General features: G+C 49.9%; 4 protein-coding genes across 6 annotated transcripts; 2 read left to right on the top strand and 2 right to left on the bottom strand.

Annotated features, from left to right (window-relative positions):
- Positions 1–211: 211 nt before the first annotated feature.
- LOC101762868 (GDSL esterase/lipase At1g09390) lies at positions 212–3401 on the bottom strand. The gene is made up of 5 exons (XM_004968620.2): positions 3132–3401; positions 2487–3035; positions 1644–1829; positions 1256–1410; positions 212–1129 (listed from the first exon to the last, which is right to left on the bottom strand). The coding sequence occupies exons 2-5, from the start codon at positions 2953–2955 to the stop codon at positions 605–607; spliced, it is 1335 nt and encodes a 444-aa protein (XP_004968677.1). The 5' UTR covers positions 2956–3035; positions 3132–3401; the 3' UTR covers positions 212–604.
- A 1365-nt stretch (positions 3402–4766) lies between these two features.
- Positions 4767–10314, bottom strand: LOC101762465. 3 transcript variants are annotated; one of them, XM_012846530.3, is made up of 7 exons: positions 10151–10314; positions 8429–8581; positions 8267–8340; positions 7656–8147; positions 6469–6999; positions 6176–6388; positions 4767–5971 (listed from the first exon to the last, which is right to left on the bottom strand). In XM_012846530.3, the coding sequence occupies exons 2-7, from the start codon at positions 8514–8516 to the stop codon at positions 5255–5257; spliced, it is 2115 nt and encodes a 704-aa protein (XP_012701984.1). In that variant the 5' UTR covers positions 8517–8581; positions 10151–10314; the 3' UTR covers positions 4767–5254. The 3 variants fall into 3 exon arrangements, with proteins under 3 accessions (XP_012701984.1, XP_004968675.1, XP_022682764.1); XM_004968618.4 differs by having other exon boundaries at positions 8429–8567; XM_022827029.1 differs by having other exon boundaries at positions 8267–8337; positions 8429–8567.
- A 7882-nt stretch (positions 10315–18196) lies between these two features.
- On the top strand, positions 18197–18607 carry LOC111257321. Its single transcript, XM_022826643.1, has 2 exons — positions 18197–18367; positions 18419–18607. The coding sequence occupies exons 1-2, from the start codon at positions 18197–18199 to the stop codon at positions 18605–18607; spliced, it is 360 nt and encodes a 119-aa protein (XP_022682378.1).
- A 2709-nt stretch (positions 18608–21316) lies between these two features.
- Positions 21317–21766, top strand: LOC106804337. Its single transcript, XM_014805201.1, has one exon. The coding sequence runs from the start codon at positions 21317–21319 to the stop codon at positions 21764–21766; it is 450 nt and encodes a 149-aa protein (XP_014660687.1).
- The last annotated feature ends 1589 nt before the right edge of the window (positions 21767–23355 follow it).

The raw sequence follows: 23355 nt of genomic DNA, 5'->3' as shown, positions 1-23355 counted from the left end.
AAAATGGAACATGTTTCTTTATTGTCATTTTTCTGAAATTTTTTGGATCTTATTTGTGGACATTTTAGTTCAAATATCAATAAACATGGTTATAATCATTTAAATCTTAGAAAATTGAAAATCACTTCTAAAATTTTTGAAACTTCTACACAACTGCATATAAATAGTCTAATACATATTAAAAATAGGTTGACATATGTACGATTCAGTTTTTGGCTAATTAGAAATGTTTAGCCCTTCCCATCAATATAAATTGAAATGCATTTGTGCTGATGGTGGCATAAGCACCCACCAGCACAAATAGCCTCCATTTGTGCTGGCAAGCGGTTATGTCACCTGCCACCACAAATGCATTTGTAGTGATGGTTTTTAACATGCTGTCCAATAGACCTTTTATGCTGGCAAGTGCCAATCATGCACGCCAGTACCTAAAAATTAAGGTGTCAGCACAAATTGTTTTTGGTGTAGCGGTGAACACCAGCTCTTCACGAATTCGCTGCAATAATCTTGGCCAAATTTGCATCATCACTTCTACCATGGGCACAAAATAACCAAACAAATTAATGGGATTTCTACCGATCGATGATCATCAAGCCCGAGCGAGCTAGCCATCGTTGGGCACGAGCTTGGCGTCGACGAGGCTGGCGATGGTGACCCTGGGCGTGGAGTAGTCTCCGGTGAGCACCTTGGCGGCGACGATGGCGTTGGCGGCCTCGGTGAAGTGCACGCCGTCCCAGCTGATGAACCGCGCACCGACGTCGCAGAGCTGCATCTCCGCGGACATGCACGCCTTGAAGTGGTTGTAGTTGTAGGGCGGGCCGCCGTAGCCGCAGCACGCCATGAGCGGCCTGGCGATGCCGTGCGCGGTGTGGTTGGCGACCAGGTCGTACTTGATGGCGTACATGTCGACGAAGACGAGCGCGGCGTCCACCGTCCGTCGCCGGAGCTGGGCGAGGGCCTCGGCGAGCTGCGCGTTGAAGCGCCGGGCGGCGGCGTTGTAGGTCTTGAGGCAGCCGTGGGCGTCGAGGTCGGCGTTATCGTCCCGCGGGATGGCCAGCTTCTGCGGCAGGCAGCCCAGCGCGCCGGTGCCGTGGATCCAGAACTTGCGGGCGCCGTGCGCGTACAGGGTCTGTCAGGGAGCAAGGTGTCAGGTCGACGTCGATGGATTGGTTGGTTGGTTCAGGAGACAGGAGTGTCCCAGTCCAGACTGAGCTCTCATAGCATCATCTTCTTTTTACAGGGACAAATTTTTTACCTCGATGGTGTACTTGATCTGAGCAACTATGGCGGGGATCTTGGCAACCACTTGATCGAAGGGCAGGTGCATGTAAGCGGACAGATCATTCTGCCCGATGTCGATGGTGTAGATGGCCCTCCTGAATCCGTCGCGATCGATCGGGGGTCTCTGTCCTGCATCACACATCTCGCACCAAATTAACAAGCTAGTTTACTTGCCAGACAGAGATTTACCGATTACCAATGTTTTTTTTCATCTTTTGGGCGCTGAAATTACAAACTTTTCCATTTCAAAAAAATAGAGAGAGAAGAAATCGCAATATTTTCTTTGGTTAATTGATCTTTTAACTACTTTTAATAACTGAAAAAACAAAGGTGGCCATGGGGATTGTTCGCAGTACACAGACCTAGGTTGATCATTTCCATGGATCTGGCCCTGAAGTAGAGCCACTGGTGGAGCTGCACGTCCAGCGAGAAAGGTGACCCGCCCGGCGTCGCCGTGGAGCCGCCGATGGCGAAGTTGACGCCGTTCCTGAAGTCCGCGCCTAGCGCCTTGAGGTAGGGGCTCAGGTACGGCGTGTGCAGGCTCTCACCTGCAAACCATGCACACCAAACCCCAAGCACATATCAACTCCAAATCCTTCTCTTATTAGAGGAAGAAGAGAGAAACTCCAATAAATCCTTCCAAAGTAACATGGTACAAATGTACTTAAATGGGAGAGCAACACTAAAGTTCAACAACAACTCATCAATCAACAACACTAAGTCCAAATCCTTCCCTTATCAGAGGAAGAAAAAAAAACTTCAAGTCCTTCCAAAATAACTTTGTAAAAATGTACTTAAATGAGAGAGAAACACTAGAAAGTCACCAACAACTCATCACCGACGCCGCAGTTCCTGTTGTGCAACTGAGATGTACATGCATGTACCTTTGGGCCGACATAAATCTCCTTTCGTGATCCCATCATGACGATGCTTGACACGTCAATATCCTCACCACCTTTTCCTCCACTTCCATCCCAAATGCCATGTTTTCTTTTCTTCCCTTTCTAGTGGTTTAAATAAACTATTTTTTGTATGGTAATTGTTGTTAACTTTTTCATGTGCACAACTAGGAGGTAGCTAGCAAGATTTTCACTTTGCAGGGATGAAAGGCGAAGAATTTAGCTATGTTTGTTGGTAAAAGTTTAATTCCAGGCGTGGCGGGTAATAAAGCACGGGAGTACGGGACGATGAACTCAGTAACTCACAGATGAAGTCGATGACGAGGCGGCCGTCGGAGAGCCTGCCGGTGGGTCGTCGGAAGAAGGTGCGTCCCTCCGGCAGGTTGATGTTCATCCCGTTGACCGCCGCCATGCCGCCCGTGTCGGAGTTGGAGTCCCCGAAGTTGAAGATCACCACCGACGGCGCCGCCGGGGCCGGAGGGTCCCGGGCACCAGCAGCAGCAACAGCCTCGCCACCCTCGCCGCCGTCGGCCGCGCGGGCGACAGCGACCGCGGCGACGCGAGCCGCCGCGCCTGCCTCCACCCCCGGCGGTGCCATGGCCAAGAAGCCGTACCCCGCGGCGGCCGGCGCGTACCTGAGGCAGGCGAGGACGACCGCGGCCGCCACCCCGGCCATCACCAGGTAGTGCTGCAACCTGAGGGGGACGGCGACGGCCTTGGCGCTGGCAACGGTCGCGGTGCCGCCGTTCATCGCGCCGGCACCACCGCTGGCCATCGTGTACTACTCTGCTCGAGAGCTCGGTCTCCTCCCTCTCTGTCTCTCTACCTTTAATTTGTGTCCCTGACGCCCGGCGACTGATGCCCAAGTATATAAGCCCCCCAGTGGCCGATCGATGCAAGCGTGTCAGCCAACCAGTCAGTCAGTGTGTGGGAATTGGGATTGTATTGTACCTGATCTGCTGCTCTGTAGGAGTTGGGAGTACATGTATAGGGCAGTTGGCGCTGCCCCCCTAGCTCGATCGTCAGCCTTAGGTAGCCGACAGCAGCTCGTAGCACCTCCTCTTCGCCCGGAGCTAGACGGCGATCGGGATAGCACAGTGCGACGCGTGGCCTGCCAAAAGGCAAGGCGAAAAGGCGATTGGCGCATTAACGCGCGTGTTGCGTCTGTGCCCGGACGGGAGCGGCACCGGCGCTGGGTGGCTGTCCCTGTGCGCGCGCGGAGTCAAGGGGGGTTTGGTGGCGCGGGGCACATAATTAAGGTGGTGGGACTTGGGAGGGACGCGGCCGGGAACGGCGACGCCGCATCGGCTTTGGGTTCGGGGGCGGGGACCGACGACGGGGCGCGCGGGCGGGACGGCATCATCAGGTAGGTGCCGGGCCGCGGCCACGGGACCGTCATCCCTCCCGAAAAGCCTTGGGACCGCGGATGTCGATCGATCCATCGGTCATTCGGTCCATGTACAGCTCGATCGATCGGCAGGTCCATCTCCATCCGCGTAGCAAAACCGGCAAGCCTCTGTAGCGGGAGCAGCAAGGAAAGCCACCGTGCGCGACAGCGGCAGATCATGCATGCACTCGCTCGCTCAGCTTATCCATACGGAAACATCTACCAGTGGAGAGGAGTTGCGTGACGAGGGCCCGAATCGATTCCCCTCGTCGTATCCGCCGCACTCGAGCTGGCACGTCGCGCTCGAGAGCGACGCGAGGTCGAGGAATACACTGCTACGCTCTTCGTTTCAAATTATCGGTTATTTTAGTTTTTTTAATTTATAGATTTTGTTGTGCACATAGATATATATCCTATATCTATATACATAATAATATCTATACATCTAGAAATGTTAAAATAATGGAGGAAGTACCGCAAAAGAGTGAACCCTACGGTTCTCGTATCGAGCACGCTGGGAGGCAGGTTTCCTGTCTCGACCTTTATGGACGGAAACGCCGAGCCGTCGATAGCGGCCGCATGCACGCGCGGGCGCGCAAGCGCAACCTCCTTGTCCGGCATGGCGACGGGACGCGGGAGGCAGGCAGGGCGCGAGATGTCAAGTACAAGGCCGCAACCGCAACCGCAAGATGACGCGCGCGCGCACAACAACGCTGGCCACAATGCGACGGCCGTGACGAGCACTCGACTCGATCCCCCGGCCCGGCGGGTGCGACGTCGCTCCGCAACCCCAGATGTTTAACCCCCGTCGGCCGGCCGAGTGGGAGGCTGGAAAGGGACGCGCCGACAATCGACCGATGCATCCATCCACGGGGTTGGGATTTCAACCGCCGAACGTCGGGGAGGGGGAGGGAGGGAGGTGGCTGTGGCTCCCAACCGCCGCGCGAAGATGCGTCGACGTCGCGTGGGGTGAGACGCGCCTGGCGCCCAACAGCGCCAGGGCATGTGCTCCGTGCAGCCAGGACGACGACCGCCACAGTGATGCTCCTTTGGACGTGTCCAAAATCTGGAAAGATCACCATCACCCTTGGATGGACAACGTCGCAACCACACTAACTCGACCAATCAATCCGCGCTCATGTCTCATCAAACTTGACAGTGTTCACAACAAGGCGCATCAGGTTCGAAACTAACAATGCTGCAAAGAAAAATAAGCGCCCAACTTAAATGCTCCGAATGCACAGGCTACGGTGGCTGATCTCGACTCCTCGCCTCCTGGGCAACGCCCATCATATGAGCGGAGCAAAGTCCCATCACAGTTCACAAGTCAATAGGTAAAAATCATCAGACAAGAAAAAGGTGAAAAAGAAGTCACAGGCCATCGTCCCCAATGCCCAATCTCTTCTCCTTTTTCCTTAATGTGATGAAAAGAACGCACCTTATACTGTCTCCTTTCTTTTCCAAAAAGAACCCCTCAGCATAATGCTGCAAAACTATTTTCTCCACCAGGGAACTAGAACCTAATAACTATTCCTCCTTTTTTTTTCTTCTTTTTTGATGCCATATCAAAGCTGGGAAACCACCAACCAAAGACAGACATTTAACCAAAAGAAAATTAAAACCTGGGACCCAAAATAAACCCGGAAGGAGAAACTTTGAAACAAAAGAAGAAAGCCCCCACTAGCCACTAGACCTCCGAGCTGTCCACCCGTACCGGCATCGAGCCAATTGTCACCACACCAACTGTCCTGCTCTTTCGGTCAGCCTCCTCTGTCTTGGAACTGATCTTGAACGAACCAAGTTTAGCGGTTATCTTTTGCTCTTCGCTACTCTCTGATACCACGCCTGTGGAGGTACGAACTCCATTTAGACGCTTTTCAGTTAGCTTTGATGAGCCTTGAGCGGCACTGTCTGTGTGCTGCCGTGGGTTCTCAACCTTCTTCCAGTATTGCTGCTTCCCATCCGCACCTGTCTTCAAGCTTGAAGTTGGTGGCTGGTTAGTTACAGTTTTCACTGCATCCTCCTGACTCTGATTGCCACTGCACTGGTTTTCTTGTTGTCCATTCTCTTTCCCAGCCTCAGCCACCTGTTTATCAGAGAGCTCTACACATGGCTCCTGAGGTTTGATCGCCTTAGGATCATGTGGCTTCTCTGACACATTTTGTACCTCTGAAGTTCTGTCTATCAGTACGCTGCTGGATTTCGTCTGCTGAGTGTCAAGCGCATCCTTTGTACGCTGCGAGACAGGTACAAAATCTGGGGCATTATAGCTCAGCCTGCACCTTCTATGAGGGCTATATTGCGCTTCTTCCACCTCATACTTCATGAAATCATCAAACAGGCACTCCTTTACTTTGATGTCCTTGAAAATCTTGAGCACGGACATTCCAGGGATGTATGGTATCTGAAATTGAGACATTGCGCAACAGATCATGAGGAGAGATCTAGATGCTCATTAAAGAGCAAAGCCTTACGGCAGGTGACAGTGAAAATGCTCGAGAAATAAAGATTCTTTGCAGAACTTCATGAAAATTAATAAACTTCCTAAAATTGAACAGTTGAACAGTACTGAACAATTTTCATGCAAAAATGGACATGGCACACTTACTTCTTGTGTATCTCTGCTGTGCGTGACAGGCTTGTTTTCATTGTTCTGCAGTGTGATATGCTGCAAAGAATAATTTGGTATATCCTTGACAATGTGCCATCTCACAGGAAAGCACCCAGTCCATTTATCTTGACACCAGAAGTCCATGTCCTTGTGAAAATCGACAGGGCCAACCATCTCAGCCATGCCACAGAAGTGACCACTACCATTCACCTGATAAACACAATTAGAAATTCAATAATTGAACTATGAGCACAAATATCTTTTTGGATGATAAGTAGATAAACACTCACGGAGAAGAACAAGAAAACTGGACACTTGGTAGAATTCCTCCTTGATATCCTGTCGGCATCCCTGAATGCACTATCCAGCTTGCTGTTTCCATTGGAGGAACTTGACCATACACCATATTTGATTGATTTGTGGACATCTGCCTCACCAATCGACTTGATAACAAAGAACTTTGCATATGTATAATCCACCTGGAGATCATCTCTGTTGTATTGGTCAGTCCTTATAAGGATTGTCCCCTCAGGATTACCGACAGGGAGCCTCGACGTATAAGATTTCACAACCATGGCAGAGCTTCTCTGATTGCCTGGTTTCTGAGAGTCAGCTAAGCTATGTTCGTTTAACAAATGATGAACCTTTTGCCCAGGACCATTTAGATGAGCACTCGACTTTGAAGAAGGCTGAAATTTCTCAGCAGCAGCCCACTTCTGAAGATCAGATGTAGCATATCCCAAGCAATTGTTTCCAGACAATTTCGCTTTTGGTGATTGCTTGGCGGCAGATATTGGCCTTTCAAGCAAATGTGCGGATGCCTGTCATAAGCAAAAGACAACCATTTTGAGATACAGAGAAAGGAAAACTACTCACAAGGTCAGCTTGACTCCATTTAGAAGTCAGTTACATCAATCCCAAACAAAATCATGCTTGAAACACTATCCAAGATATGCTTATAATTTCTGAATTTATTTAGCTACAAGTAGTCCCAAAAGGAGAAAAAAAAAGGGTAGCACCCCCCCTATAAGTTAAGGAAAGTTAACTTTCTTTTAAACAACTCTTAGGCTCATACACCACACCCAAAGATATCCCAGCAGAAATTCAACATGACTACTAGCCACCTAGTAGTGATGCATTGAGCAATGTTACCTAACAATAACAAGCATCCAATTCAAACTTATCCTTAATTACAATTGCGTGAACATGTCAATTAGGGCTAATTACATGTACAGGATCCCCAATAGAGGCACTATCTGACAAGGCTACCATTCGTACAGAAAAATAACAGATCCTATTATAAACACAACAACAACAACACAGCCTTTCAGTCCCAAGCAAGTTGGGATAGGCTAGAGTTGAAACCCAACAAGAGCCACAAATCAGGGTTCAGGAGATCCTATTATAAACACGTTAACCAAAAAAATGTAACCTGACAAAAAAGAAAGGCCCAACAATGGCTTGTAAATTTGCCTACCTGTGAAGCATGAGGGAGTTTAATAGGCACCATGGATCTATCTGACAACTCTTGCTTCTGTGCAACTGAATTATGCAGTTGAACTTTTGGCAGTTTCGCATGGTCCTGAAACTGCTTTGAAGAGACAATAGTAGACTGTACTGGTGGATTCACATGAATGTCGCTTTTGGTGGTAACAGGAGCAATAAAAGGAAATGCTGCATTTGCAGATGTTGCAGCATAGCCTGGCATGCCAGGAAGAAATGCAACATTGGAGAGAAGAGGTGTAGTTGCGCTTCCTGGGACACTATCTTGAGCATAAGGAAGAACAGCTGGAATGTAATAGGGTGTGGAGGCTACTTGGCATGTCGAGTTAGCAGGGTCAGCAACATATTCCTGAGGCATAAATGAGCCATCGGGTATGAAAGAAGGATCAAGAGGGTAAGGACTGTAGGAAGGATGCATAGATGCATTGTCCGGGGCAGCATAGTATACGCATGGCATGCCTTCTGTCTGCAAACAATATGAAAGAAATAAACATTTTAAAACATGTATTCAAGAAAAGGAACATTTTAAAACACATGATTGTAAATGGCATTAATTAAACAACAAGACTCTTATAGTATACTAACCGGGTAAAAAACATCTTGGCCATCATATCCTACAGTGCTCGGGTGGTTATACCATTCCATAGGCTGTCCAACTTCTGCATTTAGCAAATTGGTTACAACTAAATGTAATACACAAAAGAGGCAAACACCAATAACAGATACAACACCAAGCAGACCCCATACCTGCGTAGCCATATTGGTAGGGATTTGCAGTAGCAGGAACAAAAATATTTTGCCCATACATTATTTCAGGGGTCATTCCCATCTCCATGCAATTCACTTCAGAAGAAGTGCCTTGTTCAACTCCAATGTTCAAAATAAGCTGGAATACAAGGGCTGTCATTGGCAATTTAACATTGTAATCCATGCAAACAAAATAAAAATGAAGGCCATAACTTGAAATACAGAGAAAGGTTGTGCCACGTAAACTACAGCACATAATTGTCCGTGATCATTTTATGGCATTGCTTAATTGGCAAGGACTGGAAAGGCAAAGTGTCACATATAAAAGTTCTCTAATGTTAAAAAAGATGCAACCCAAAATAAGAGAACATGTAGTAAGTTCTATACAGAAGTCGTCACCAAGGTTGCTGTAACTAAAAATAATAGAACAAGCAATATAATGTTTATGCATTTTTACCAAAGATTTATCCAAATAAAGTGTGAGCACAATTTCATGGTCGTATTTATAAAAGCAAGTTGTATAAAAATATCAGAGCTTCTTGGTTACACCGGACAAGGTAAAAGCTAAATTCAGTCCTTCGCAACATAGAGAGGGCATACTTTCAAGCTGTCGAACATTATCGGATCATAACAGACCGAACTAATGTTGACTTCAGCCATCCTACAACGACCAGCTAATATCAGAACTCTATAGAATGTGAATGTCCATACTTGTTCTTTCAAACTTAGATGTGTCCAACACGCAATGATGCAGGAGAACAACGTTCTTTCTAGACCATCACAGATGTCCCATATGCACACAAACGCATTGCAAACAGGTTGGGACAATTTTTCATATTGCTTGAGCAAAATTGTCTGGAAGGTGCGACCAAATAGCTTAAATCTTCTACTAGGGTGAAGACAAGAAATTCTTGATCTCAAAGATGGCAGTACCAACAAGGCAACAACACTATGTTAACATAATAACAGCTGAGCAAATTACAAGTAGCTTGAAACTGCTTTAACTAGCATATAAGATGATTCCCTAACAAATATATAAGTTGTATTCGAGTGTGTTGCAGGATTGTGAAGTTGTACATCCTGAAAACCAAAGTTCTGCTTACCAATGCTTGTACGTGTAGTTGTATTCTCAACTTCACTTTAAAGAAATAGAATGATGGGATGATAGAGCACATGTCAAATTTCGTCATTTGTTAATAACAGCATGAATTAACCTTAAGAAACCACCCATACTTAATACTTTTCGATATCTCTAGTTTGCAATCATTAGCAAATTTCTTCTGATAACAAAAATTTGCCACACGTCATCAATAAAGCAACGAAAACACTGCTGGTAACTTTTAAGAGGATCTGTCCGTAGAGCGAAACCAATTTGCCAGCGCAACCTTCGTATAATCGTATTCAACGAAGAGTAAATCAATGAAAAAGTTGGAACCGCATGCCAAATCGTCCGCAACAAAGCCTTAAAGCAGACACCAAATTCAACGACAGATCTCCAATTCACACGCCACGACCGCGTCCAAACCCTAGATCCGAAAACCAACGCAAACGGCACCGTCAGAGATCCCGCACCACGTACATCAGAACGTCGGGCCATGCCCAAACGATGAGATCCCCTACTTCAACCATCAAGCAGGGCCGGGCCAGCAAACGACATCTCGACGGGCAACGACCAGGAACAGATCACATGGGCAGAGGACGAAGAGAGGGACATGTACTCACCGATCAGGACGCGATCCCTGTCGCCGGCGGCGGAAACCCTAACCCTAGGAGAGAGAGCGCGCAGGCCGGGCGCGAGGCGGCGGCGAGGTCTGGAGAGGGGGGAGCGAGGAGGCGGAAACAAAGCGGGAAATGCGAGCGGAGACGGGGACGGGGAGGCCAAAAAAAAAATACAAGTCTTTTCTCTCGGCCGTGCCCCCTCTCCCTTGTTTTGCTTTTATTTTGGGATCTCTCTTGCGGTTGGACGGTTCTGCCCTCGTTATATAAGGCGGTTCGAGACGGCGCGGCCCGGCGCCTGTGACAGGTGGGACCCGCCGCCGGATCTGTCCAGAACTCCGTTGGAAACCTCCAGGTTCCCTTTCCCGGGTGGGAATTGGCGGCCTGGGAGAACGGAGACCGGCTCCCCTCAATGACAGTGGGTCCAGTTTATTTAGATTGGCCCCACGTGACAGTTAACGCAGATTTTGTTGGGAAAGGACGTGCTTTGCTACGGAAAAGTCACTTTATTTAGGCTAGAAAACATAATTTTAATATTTATTTTCTCTCTGTTTTTTGTCTTCTCAGTCTCCCAAAAAATTCTTCCCTAAAACTATATATTAGGAGCTCTACTAAAATTCCCCCCCAAACCATGTCATCGCGCAGTAAATCCCAATAATAAACTCCCCAACATTTTAAGACTGACCACATCAGCACGCATGGACCTACTTTGCTGCTATGGATCAATCCTATTAAGCCCCTGATTAGTGTGAAAAACTTCAAGTTCTAGAGCTACTAACTTTAGTTTTTGCCAAAAACATAACAAAGATCTTGATCAAAATGGATCGATCTATGTTTGAACATGACATGCACGGGTTGTATGATAAAATTTGATCACATCTTGACTTAAAATTTATGACAAAGTCCAAATGCAAATAAAACCTGCCACGTTAAATCTCTGAAAAATTCAGCTGAGGACTGAATTTTTGCCAACTTCGTGGCCTTCTATCTTCCAAACCAAAGTCCAAATCAACAAATCATTTATAGAAGATTTGTTCACCTATAATCCTTCTCAAACTTTTGTATTTACTGATTGAAGGGCTTCGACATGAATTTTTTAGAAAATTGGATCGATGTCCTGACCTTGGACTGTCACGGCTGTTAACTGAGCTAGCCAATTGAGGCCTCGGCCCCGACCACTGTCAGAAGGGCGTGCCCACCACGGCGGCCGTCCCGGGGGGGTGGAGCTCGGTGATCATCCCTACCACGGTTTGGCAGCCCGACGACGAGCTCCGGTAGAGGTCACTCGCGGCACATGGAGCGATGAGGGCGGGGTCTGCGGTCGGCGGCATGATGATGGAACGTACTTGGTGAGCTCCACTTGATGAAGGGTCTGGTGGCGAGGTGCTGCGGATAACCTCAAGGTAGTAGGGCAGAGATGTCCTGATCGGCGAGTCGCACGCGCTCGACGGCGGGCTGGAGTCCGCCCAGCGAAGTTCCTTGGAGCGGCTGTTGGAAGCGGTGGCGGGGAAGAACGGCGTCGCCGCTAGGGAGAAGGGGGTGGCCAACTGCTTGGGGGTTGGGGCGGCCGGGAGGGGATGGGGTTGCGGTGTGGTGCGTCGTTGGTGGGGAGGCGCAACGCCGACGTGAGGAGGACGGGGAGGGAGAGCGCTCCATCTTCAGAGAGCAAAAGATGAATAATCCATCGTCGTAGACGAGTGGCTTGATGGCGCCCGCCGCGATGATGCCGAGCGGTTCCGCTCCTCTAGCGATTAGGGGAAGCACAGAGCTCGCACAAATTTGCGGAGGAATGGAGGCAGGATTCGGGTACCTGTGTATTTGCAGCGAGGTTGGTGGACTTGGAGCATGGTTTGTATCTTTTTCTCCCTAAATCAAATTTTTGGGCTGTTTTAAGAACGGTTTTGGAGTTGCCGTTGCTCCCTTGCCTCCGGTGGGGCCGGGAAGTGTGAGGAGTGGATTCGGATGCATTCAGTGACGTGTGGGCCTCAACCTAGCTGGACCCAGCTGGCAGTGGCGAAGCATATTTTGCTTCTACGCGACGTTGAAGCGTAGCATGCTTCTGAAAATTATACCCTTTTTTCCTGCCGGCTTCGGCGAAAAGGCTCCGAAATTTAGGATGTACAAGTATGAGGAAGCCACTGACGTCTGGGGCAACCCGCGGGTCCCACGTCGTGGTGGAAGACCAGAAGGCGTCTGCTGGCGACGAGCCGGTCCTGACGCGTTTAAAAAACGTCCCTTCGGGCTTCGCGGCGGGACGATACTGCCCTCGGGGCGGTTTGAAATGTGGCAGCTGCCTGCGGCTGCGGATAACGGAACGGCGCCTCCGGTTTCGAGGACCGAGGTGCTGTGCTGCGGTCTGACTGGCATGCGGGGTCCACCTTGCAGTGTGTGGTTAGCATGTGAATGCAGCTGGTTCCCCAGTTTGAACTTTCAAGAAAAAAAATGTTCGGACAGGCTCGAGAGGCTTCCAGAAACCGCGAACTAGCGCCATGAGAGGAATTTTCAAATAGAGCCAGCGTATTGTTACTTTAGCTTAAAGAAGAAGAATAAAAAGTTCAAAAACATCCGAGGAAAAAAAACGTAACCGAGACATTGCATTTGAAGTTTGTATTCGATCTGCGTATACCCCTGTACTAGGAGACTGCCTAGGAAGTGTCTGTTTTACATGTGAACGCAGGTGTTTGGCTGTCAGCTAGTTTACAAACTTTAAAAGTTTCTCCATCCTCAACTTGTGGTTGTTTGCCTTATCCTAAATTCATCTGTAGAATTACCAATGCTATTTTTTTGAGTGGTAGATGACACATCCATCGACAATGAGACATTTACGAGTTACGACCACTTCATCAATCTCAAGATCGACCACTTAGTCTCTTAAATGTGCTCATAAGGGTTCATAAGGGTAGGATGTATGTGCTTCTATTAATAAGGGGGTAGGACGTATGTGCTTCTATTAATAAGGTGAGTGCATACATATAAGAGTCTATTATTCTATAATGTATAAAAAATGAGGTTAGAACATCTTCAGTAGGCTTCCAATAAATATTTCACAATAACTAATTAATAGGGATATCCTAATATCACTTTCACTGTTATTGGGAGTTACTTTTGTAGTCTACCAATAATCTCATCCCATTCCAATTAGGGAAAGTCACAACTCCTTTATTTAGGGAGAGTAGGGATGAATTATTGGTTGTCCCAATAATTATTGGGAAAAGGAAAAGTTAAAAGGAGACTGCTCGAGCACTATTTTCTTATCAACTCTTCTAATATGAGAGTTGGATTGGGGAAAGTGAGACTGCTGCGTATGCTCTTAGTATGTTTTTCCTTTTTTTACTCTTGAGATTGTCTCTATCTCGAGCCAAGGGTTCATACTACAGAATTACGAAAAGGTCCACACCTTTCAGGGCTTGAGGCACCAGGGGCGGATCTAGCACCGGGCGGGACGGGGCTAGAGCCCCTCCTACCGTTGTTAGAGCCATGGAGGGGGCAACACTATGTGTCGTGGAAAGCGACAATGCTGCTGTTGTTGCCTAGAGCTTGGTGACGGATATCCAGATTAAGGATACCCTAAACCATCAACTAATTTAAGCAAAGGAAGACCGCATGGGCCGAGGCAAGGGGGTGCGGGCCAGCCAGTCGGGCGCACCATTTTCCATGCCCAGGAAGGCAGGACAACCACGTCCGGATGAAAAAACCCTAGTCGGGAATGACACTATAGTGTTGTGATACGAGGTAGGCTACACTAGCGCAAAATCAAAAATTTCTATCGCGTAAACCAGGAAAACTGCCGTATAAGGATCACAGGATTACCACTCGACGCACTACTGGTGCGGAAGATGTAGATTCGCGTCGATGCAGCGAAGTCGATCAATGTAGTCATATGTAGTCGTACGTAGTCGATCACGTCGACGTCCAGCGGCTCCTCAGCAGCTCATCCACGTGCAGCAAGATCTTCCTCGTGCCGCGGCTCGTCGTCGGCTCGTCGTGCTCGTCGTGGCTCGTCGGCGGCTCGTCCAAGTGCTGTAGGCGCAACACCTCCAAGGTATCCACACGTCCAGGGAGGAAGCGTCGCAAGCCGGACTGTTAGATCCGTGAGTTGCAACAGGCGAGAGCGTGGGAGGCGCGGCTGATGAGTTTTGCCAAAAAGGTGTAAACCCTAGGGCGCCCCCACCCCTCTATTTATAGAGGTTCCTAACGGGCCTCTGGGTCCGAGGCCCATTAGTACTTCTAGACCTAATCCAACTTGGATCACATCCGAATTGAGCTTCCAGCCCCTTAAGTGTGTGACCCTATGGGTTCGGATACGTATAGACATGGCCCGAGTACTCCTACTCGGTCCAATAGTCGGTAGCGGCCTCTAGCAAGACGTGCCAACTCCTATACGCACACGAAGATCATATCAGACGAACCATCACAACATTATATACATGCTATTCCCTTTTCCTCACGATATTTGGTCTAGCTTCAAGCCGACCGCTCTTTCTCGATCCTGTGATTTGGAATTCCTTTGTAGGTTAACTCTTAACCGTACGTAGCATGGCCATGCATTTTCGGATCCGATCACTCGAGGGGCCCAGAGATATCACTCTCAATCAGAGAGGGGCAAATCCTATCTTGATTGACTATGTCTCACAGCATGCTTCTTGACAAACCCGAAAGCTACCTTTATAACTACCCTGTTACGGCGTAGCGTTTGATAGCCCCTAAGTAAGTCGATCCACATCTTGAATACATGCGATAATCTCAGGTCTAAGGACAAAGCGTATATGTTGTTTAAAGAGAGAACTACTTCTCGTGTTGGGTCAGTCCTAGCACATGTCTCCACATGTGCCCACATTATTAGTTCAACATCTCCATGTCCATGACTTGTGAAACATAGTCATCAACTAATACATGTGCTAGTCTAATATTCATGTGTGTCCTCACATGAACTCCGACTAGGGACAACTTTAGAATAACCATACAAGTAAAGAGTTTCACACACAATTCACATAATTGCAAATCAATTCAAGTAGCCTTTAATGGATATTCAAGGAACACAATATAAATCATGGATACAAAATGGAATATCATCATCTCTATGATTGCATCTAGGGCATACCTCCAACATATAGCACTGACTCGGACCGTGCCTGGTCAAGCACGCCGGTTTCCCGCTCGCCATGATGACGGCATCAAGTGATGTTACCGGGGGTAGGCGCCGCCCCCGGATACGTGTAGGGGCTATGTTTTAGTAACCAAGGTGGTTTGAATGTTTCTCACAGAGATAGAGCCGGAAGACGCCCCAACTAAAGGGCGGGACCCATCGTGGCCAGTCAAGGGGAGGCGCCCAACTGCATAGTAGGCCCACAACGATTGGTGATGTCACCCTCCCCATGAGCCGTGTATATAAGGGCATGGGAAACGAGAGGGGGATTCGACCTCAAATAGAACACACACATACGCACCATTAACCCCCTACTACAAACTTGAGCTTTTAAGCCCAGGAATAAAGAATCTGTATCACGAACTGGATGTAGGGCAAATTGCCTGAACCAGTATAAATCCCTTGTGTCTCACAAGCTAACCCATCCGAGGATTCACGTGGCAAATCTTCACTAGTTGACGCTACTAAACGTGGACAGTTGGTGCGCCAGGTAGGGGCCTGTTGCGTGATCATCATCCCTCTTCAGATGGCTTTCCCCCTCGCCCACGATGGCCACACCTTTGTCCCCGGGAGCGGCACCCGCTTTGGGAGCTTGGACTTCATCACTACCACCATGGGCGACATCCAGCTCATCACGCCGCCCCCGAGAGGACAAGTGCTGCGTTTCGACGGCCTCAACTTCGTCGCCAACGCAAACGGCGACCTCAAGCTTGGTGGCCCAACAACCCCGCACATTGCCGATGCAAGCACCGCTGCCAACAACACCATCCTCGACGTCGAAGCAAACACGATCGCCCGGCGCATCAACAGCTACCTCGGGCTGAATCCACCCCATGAGGAGATCGAGGCCACCTTCTACGCGCTGGTGAACATCTTCTCCCAGCTGACGGTGGAAGGCTCAGAGCGGATGGATGAGCATAGCCGTGAGGTCGCGATCGGCTTCCCCTTCAGGTTGAAGAATGCGGGCCAAGCCTACTCGCGAAAGTTATAAGAAGCCACCATCCATGCCCACACGTGCCCACCTTTGTCAGCATGATGGACTAAGCGCGGAGCTCAACGCGGAGCGGCAGCAATTGGAGCGGTAACAGGCATAGTTGGAGCCCCAACCATGGTGATGAGGAGACGCCATGCGAGTTTGCGCCGGGCAAGTCCATTGCAAAATTGTCCATGGAGCTGAAGAGATGCCCCGCTTCGCGTGAGCGAGTCAAAACATGGCCACTGTGGCCATGATCCTCCGCTCCATTCCCGAACCAAGCGACCCAGCAACCAGACAGATCCACCGCAACCTGCGAGGACTTCTGGAGCTGGCGGCCGTGTAGCAAGCCGAAAACTCCCATACGAGATGGCACGAAGCATCGGGGAGTAGGCAAAGCCAAGCTAGCTTCACGAGTGATGGAGCTTCCACTTGGTCGAGCGCCTCTCGATGCCTGGGAAAGAGCGATCATGCTCCCGTCGCAAGTCATCACGCCCCAACCACGTTAGTACATGGCTGGATGGGCAAGAAGCGGGATGCGCGTGACACGATCAATGCCCGGCGGTGCATTGCCAAGGAGCCCGAGTTCACCTAGAAGGAGAAAGCATGCCATGATGACTGGCGCGGTCGAAGCCCTAGCCCTGATGGGCCCGGACCCCAGGCCTTCGAGCGGAGGATTCACAATGCGCCTTTCCCTTCACGCTTCTGACCTTCAACGCACGTCGCCAAATACGTCGGGGATACCAACCCTGGGGTTTAGCTCGAGGATTACCTACTAGCCTGTCGGGCTAGAGGGGCCGAGGATGAGTGCTTCATCATTTACTACCTACCTCTCTGTTTGGCCAACTCCCCTCGAGCCTAGCTTGAGTAGCTGCTGCACGAACGGATCGAGGATTGGGCAGACTTGAAGGACGTCTTCACTGGCAAATTCTAGGGCACATACACCCCGCCTGGGAATTTGTGGGATCTGAAGAGCTGCAGGCAGAAGTCGAGCGAAACCCTCCGAGATTACTTCCAATAATTCTCGAGGCAATGCAACGAGCTCCCCGACATAGTCGACGCAGATGTAGTCGGGGCTTTCATCTCCGGCACGACTTGCCAATCCCCGGTACACAAGCTCGGATGCTCGAAGCCATGAACCACCAAAGAGTTGCTGGATATCGCCACCAATCACACCTTAGGGGAGAAAGCTGTACACGCAGTATTCGAGCGCAGCAAAGGGAAGGTGAAGAGGGAGGAGGACGAGGACACAGCCTCCCACGGGCGCATGAAGAAAAAGAAGAACAAGCCACGGCGAGAAAACGAGCTCATCGTAGTGATGGAGTGGTCAGACAAGAAGGGCAGGAAGCCCCCGACTGACTACTTCGAAAAGATGCTCGAGGGATCATGCCCCAACCACGCGATCCCAGCCAAACATCTCTACAAGGACTGCTCCCTCATGAAGAAGTACCTGCAGGGAACCTCAAGGCGGCTGACCCCAAAGAAGAAGAAAGCCGAGGCCTCCTCCCCGATAGACGGAGAGGAGGAAGACGACTTACCCGAGCTGGATGGGTGCCTCATGATCTTTGGAGGCCTGGACGCCTACGAGTCGAAGAGGTGTCAGAAGCTGACGAACCAGGAGGTGAATGCCGTTGAGCTGACGGTCCCAACATACCTAAAGTGGTCGGAGTCCGTGATCACCTTCGACAGATTGGGCCATCCTAGTCTCGTGCAGCATCTAGGAAGGTTCCCGCTGGTGGTAAACCTTATCATCGGGCCCAAGCATCTCTCCAAGCTGCTGGTGGATGGTAGGAGTGGCCTCAACATCCTCTGCGTCGACACCCTGGATTCCATGAAGATCAGTTGGGAGTGCATCCGACCGACCGGAGCACCCTTCCATGGTGTGATCCTCGGGAAGCAGGCCATCCCGCACGGGTAGATCGACCTGCCCGTGATGTTCGGAGACTGGTCAAACTTCAGGACGGAAACCCTCACATTCAAGGTGGTAAACTTCAGTGGCTCCTACCATGCCATCCTCGGGAGGCCGTACTATGCCAAGTTTATGGCCATAACCAACTACGTCTACCTCAAGCTGAAGATGCCCAGACCAAAGGGCATCATCATCGTCAGACCAAGCTTCGCACACGCATGACAATGCGATTAGGACAGCTGCCAGCTCGCCTCCAAGATCATCGTGAAAGTGGACCTGGCGGAGATCGAGAAAAACCTCCTCCCAACTGTCCCCGACTCCAGCAAGGGCACCACTGCGCCGGCATTCCAGTCGGACGAGGAGACCAAGGAAGTAGAGATCAACAGCAATGACCCGACCAAGAAAGCACACATTGGGGTGACCCTCTCCAGATAATAGGAAGACGCGCTCGTCAACTTCCTACGTCACAATCGGGATATCTTCGCATGGCAACCGTCCGACATGATAGGAATCCTGAAGGAAGTCGCCGAGCACCACCTCCGTATAAAGCCAGACGCGAAGCCGACCAAGCAGAGCCTGTGGTGCTTCAACGAGGAAAGGCGGAAGGCGATTGGCAAGGAAATCGCGAAGTTGCGGGCGGCAGGGTTCATCAAGGAAGTGTACTACCCGGATTCGCTTGCCAATCCCAAGCTTGTAAAGAACAAGAATGGGAGATGGAGGATGTGTGTTGAGTATACCATCCATAACAAGGCCTATCCCAAAGACCCCTTCCTACTACCGCGTATTGACCATGTGATCGATTCGACCGTGGGATGCGAAATCCTATGTTTTCTCGATGCCTACTCCGGCTAGCACCAAATATCGATATATGAGCCCGACCAACTCACCATGTCATTCATCACATCGTTTGGCTCATACTCTTACATAATGATACTGTTCGGCCTGAAAAACGCCGGCGCAACCTACCAGCGATGCATGCAACAATGCTTCCGAGGCCAGATAGGGAATAACCTCGAGGCATACGTCGACGACATCGTACCTCATAGGTGACCTCGAAGCCACCTTTGCTAATCTGTGAAAGAATAGCTTTAAGCTAAATCCTTAAAAATGCGTGTTCAGATTTCTGAAGGGGAAACTCCTTGGTTTCATGGTTTCCGAACGTGGCATCGAAGCAAACGTGGAAAAGATCTCCGCGATCTGAAACATGGGTCCGATCACTAACATTAAAGGGGTACAGAGGCTTATAGGTTGCCTCGCTTCCTTGAGCAGGTTCATCTCACAGCTAGGGGAATGCGGTATGCCGCTATACAAGCTACTCAAGAAGTTCAACCAATTTTGCTAGACCGAGAAGGCCCAGGCAGCCCTCGACAATATAAAGGCCTTCCTAACTACACCAACAGTGTTGGTCTCCCTGATGGTAGGGGGACCCATCCTGTTGTACATCGCCGTGACAACACAAGTCATAAGCACCGAGTTGGTAGTAGAATCGGAGGAGCCCGACCACACACTAGCTGTGCAACACCCAGTCCACTTCGTCAGTGAGGTCCTGTCCGACTCCAAAACCCAATATCCGCAGATCCAAAAGCTCTTGTATGTCATGCTCATAGCAAAAATAAAATTACGACACTACATCGAATTCCATCCAATATCAATGGTGTCCAAGGCGCCCCTCTGCGAGATCATGCACAATCAGGATGCGACTAGATGAATTGTGAAGTGGGTGATCGAACTCATGGGATGCGAAATCTCATACGTTCCCCGAACCGCAATTAAATCGCAAGTCCTAGCCGATTTTGTCGCTGACTGGATCGAGTTTTAGATCCCGACTGATCCCCAGGTGCACCAGTGCTGGACCATGTACTTCAACAGGTGGGTCTTGAAGGTGGGCGCAGGGGCTGGAGTGGTTTTAATCTTGCTGCATGGAAACAGGCTTCGATACACGATCAGACTACACTTCAAAGCCTCAAACAACGTCGCGGAATATGAGGGGCTGGTCAATGGACTACGAATTGCCTCCGGGCTGGTCGTGCAATGACTCTACATACTTGGCGATTCTAAGTTGGTCATTGACCAAGTCATGAAAGACACCGCTTGCCAAAACTCAAAGATGAAGGCCTACTGCCAAGAGGATAGAAAATTGGAGGACAAATTCGAGGGCCTCGAGCTCCACCACATCCTCAGAAAAGAAAATCAGGTGGTGGCTGACCTGGCTAAACTCACATCGAGCAGAGGATTCACCCTCGATGGTGTTTTCATCAACGATCTCCATGAACCATTCGTCCAACTTGAGCCAGCGAGTAAGGCGACGCCTATCGAAGCTCTGGAAGACAAGACACGAGAGCCCATCACATCCCGGCTAACCATGATAGCCGACCCGCCGCAACCGAAGCCGTTTTCATAGCGAGAGAAGTCGATCCCAGGGAACCCGACTGGAGAACTCCTTTTCTCGACTACCTATTATGGGATGCACTCCCATCCGACAAAATGGAAGCAAGACACCTCTCCCGATGAGCAAAGACTTTCATGATAATTGGAGATGAACTCTAGAAACGAAGCCCGAGTGGGATCCGCATGCGCTGCATCCCCCGTGTGCAGGGCAAGCTGATCCTACTTGACACCCACGTAGGGGTCTGCGAACACCACGCAGCACCAAGAACGCTCGTGGGCAAAGCCTTTCGACAAGGTTTCTACTAGCCGACCACCGTGGCCGACGCTGAACACCTGGTGCGTACCTGCAAGGGATGCCAGCTCTATGTAAGACAAACGCATCTCTTAGCACAAGAGCTACAGATGATGCCCATCACATGGCCCTTCGCGGTCTGGGGACTCGACATGATAGGACCTCTCAAGAAAGCGCTTGGGGGCTAAGACCACATTTTGGTCGCGGTTGAAAAATTCACCAAGTGGATAGAAGCTAAGCCGATAACGTCACTCAAGTCGGAGCAAGTAGTCGAATTCATTCCGGTCGGATTCATGTTGGATATCGTCCATTGATTCGGGGTACCCAACCGCATCATCACCGACAATGGAAGCAACTTCACCAGGAAAAAGTTCCTAGAATTTTGCGACAGCTATAGCATTCAGGTTGACTGGGCATTCGTAGCCCACCCATGAACCAACGGCTAGGTAGAACGATCAAACAACATGATATTGCAAGGGCTGAAGCCTCGCATATATGACAAGCTCAAGAAGTTCTACGACAAGCTCAAGAAGTTCGCCGGGCGATGGGTAGCTGAGCTCCCCTCCATGCTCTGGAGCTTGAGAACAATGCCCAACAAGTCAACAGGCTTCACCCCCTTCTTCATGACCTACAGTGTTGAGGCAATGCTCCCAACGGAGCTAGACTACGGCTCACCAAGGGTGCGCACATACCAAGAAGAACAATCAGAGCAAGGACGTCAAGACAACCTCGACATGCTAGACGAGGCTCGAGGCGTAGCCCTGATTCAGTTGGCAAAATACCAACAAAATTTGCGACGATATCACAGCAGGCGTATTCCAAAGATGAGCACAAATTGTCGCCACCATGGGAAGGACCCTTCATCATCGCAGAGGTGCTATGCCCAGGCGCGTACCGCCTCAAAGATGATGTAGGCAACATCATCACGAATGCATGGAACATAGAATAGCTATGTCATTTTTCCATTGAAATGTACCCAACTTAAAGCAAGTCGTACGATGTAAATAAAAGCACATGTCATTCCCCGATTGAGCAACCCATGCCCATCCACCATCCGATCAGCATGGTGGCTCGAGGGCTAACAAACCTGTAATAACTCAACCCTTTGAAGGGATTGGTTTTACCCCTTTAAGGTCGTTTAAAGCTTATCACTAAACCCCGAGTCACCCTCAAGATCGATAAGCCTAAATGGCCAAACACCCAAAAACTACAATGGGATGACCCAAGTTTTCAAGGGCCACGGCAAAAAAGTTTTACCAACTCGAAAAGGGCAGAAAACAAACTGTGGCAGATAAACAAGAAACAACCAAAAGGGTTCACCATACAAAGTTCACGAGACAAAAGAAACATGTGTAAATTGTTCATACACGCCCACACACAGGCAACAACCAAACAACAGCAGCGACACAACTAATTCTTTTTCACCTCGTTCCCCAGCGCAAGCTTCGATGGGATCTTCTTAGTCATGACCTAGGCGCAGGGGGTCACTTCCGACTCAATACACAGTAGCTTGGCTTCCAGAAGAGGAGCGAACCCACCCGCCAGGGCAGTCAGGTCTAGCTCGCCGTAGTGGGAGGCAGCCGCGGAGAGAGTCGTATGAGCCCCAAGGAAGTACACGGAGCAGATCGCCGACTGAACACGGTCGGGAAGACTGGCGAGGCAGCCTAGAGTGTCACTACTTCTGCTCGGGGGCTAAAGCGCCTCACACACTGCCATAGCAATGTTGTGGAACTTCTCCAACTCCTCGATCGCCACAACAAGATCCTCGTGCGCCCGATCTCTGTCCGCCTGTAACGTTGCCGCCACCATCTGAGCATCTATAGGAGAAAAGAAAACACTCAGGACAAGGACCAAGAAGGGACCCGCTATGAAGCAACAAGTACAAGCTACTCACGATGATCTGCGACAATCCTCTGTTGAAGATCCTGCTCCAAGCGCTCCTTAGCCCTTTCCACCGATGCTCGATTTGCCCGCTCGCTGTCATGCGCCTCCTTCAACACCTTCATGCATTGCTCCAGATGACCGCACCGGTCCTCCGCCATGAGAGCCCTTTCCCCTGCTACACCAACCAGCCCTACGCAGGAAGGAGGAAAACAAGGATAATGAGGGGAAGGGCGAGCATTAGAAGACCAACCAACCGTAAGTAAAGAGAATAACTAACCTTAGGCACGGTCAGCCTCAGCTAAGGCGGCATCCCTCGCCGATTGAAGGCTCTGGGCCTCCGACAGCGCCTTGTCATGGGCCGACTGCGCCTGGAGCAGGGACATTTGCCAAGCCACAACATCCTTCTTTATGGTCTCTACTAGGTCATCCACGACTCCGAGCCAAACATATCTTCCTGGAGTTGCCAGTTTTGGATGGACAATCACTCAAGCTCCTCCCGCACCGCGGCAAGTTGGGTTTTGATTCCTCGCGATGGCAACGCTCATCCCCCGCGGCCCCCGAAGGAAGAACCACGCGATGTAGGAAGTCAGACTTGTCTTGAGAATAGGAAAATATCTGC

The sequence above is a fragment of the Setaria italica genome, chromosome V (assembly GCF_000263155.2).
Source record: "Setaria italica strain Yugu1 chromosome V, Setaria_italica_v2.0, whole genome shotgun sequence".
Taxonomy (NCBI): domain Eukaryota; kingdom Viridiplantae; phylum Streptophyta; class Magnoliopsida; order Poales; family Poaceae; genus Setaria; species Setaria italica.
The sequence above is the reverse complement of the archived record's forward strand: the minus strand, read 5'-3'. Positions and strand labels throughout refer to the sequence as shown.

What these genes read in the sequence shown, in the direction of transcription:
- LOC101762868 (XM_004968620.2), bottom strand. Translation starts at nt 2,955, where the DNA reads ATGGCCAGCGGTGGTGCCGGCGCGATGAACGGCGGCACCGCGACCGTT. An exon ending in CATGGAAATGATCAACCTAG is followed by an intron (nt 1,411 to 1,643) that starts GTCTGTGTACTG and finishes TGTGTGATGCAG; the next exon opens with GACAGAGACCCCCGATCGAT. An exon ending in AGATCAAGTACACCATCGAG is followed by an intron (nt 1,130 to 1,255) that starts GTAAAAAATTTG and finishes GCTCCCTGACAG; the next exon opens with ACCCTGTACGCGCACGGCGC.
- LOC101762465 (XM_012846530.3), bottom strand. Translation starts at nt 8,516, where the DNA reads ATGGAGATGGGAATGACCCCTGAAATAATGTATGGGCAAAATATTTTT. An exon ending in AACTCCCTCATGCTTCACAG is followed by an intron (nt 7,000 to 7,655) that starts GTAGGCAAATTT and finishes TGCTTATGACAG; the next exon opens with GCATCCGCACATTTGCTTGA. An exon ending in ACAGCAGAGATACACAAGAA is followed by an intron (nt 5,972 to 6,175) that starts GTAAGTGTGCCA and finishes TCTCAATTTCAG; the next exon opens with ATACCATACATCCCTGGAAT.
- LOC111257321 (XM_022826643.1), top strand. Translation starts at nt 18,197, where the DNA reads ATGTTCGGAGACTGGTCAAACTTCAGGACGGAAACCCTCACATTCAAG. An exon ending in GACCAAAGGGCATCATCATC is followed by an intron (nt 18,368 to 18,418) that starts GTCAGACCAAGC and finishes GACAGCTGCCAG; the next exon opens with CTCGCCTCCAAGATCATCGT.
- LOC106804337 (XM_014805201.1), top strand. Translation starts at nt 21,317, where the DNA reads ATGATATTGCAAGGGCTGAAGCCTCGCATATATGACAAGCTCAAGAAG.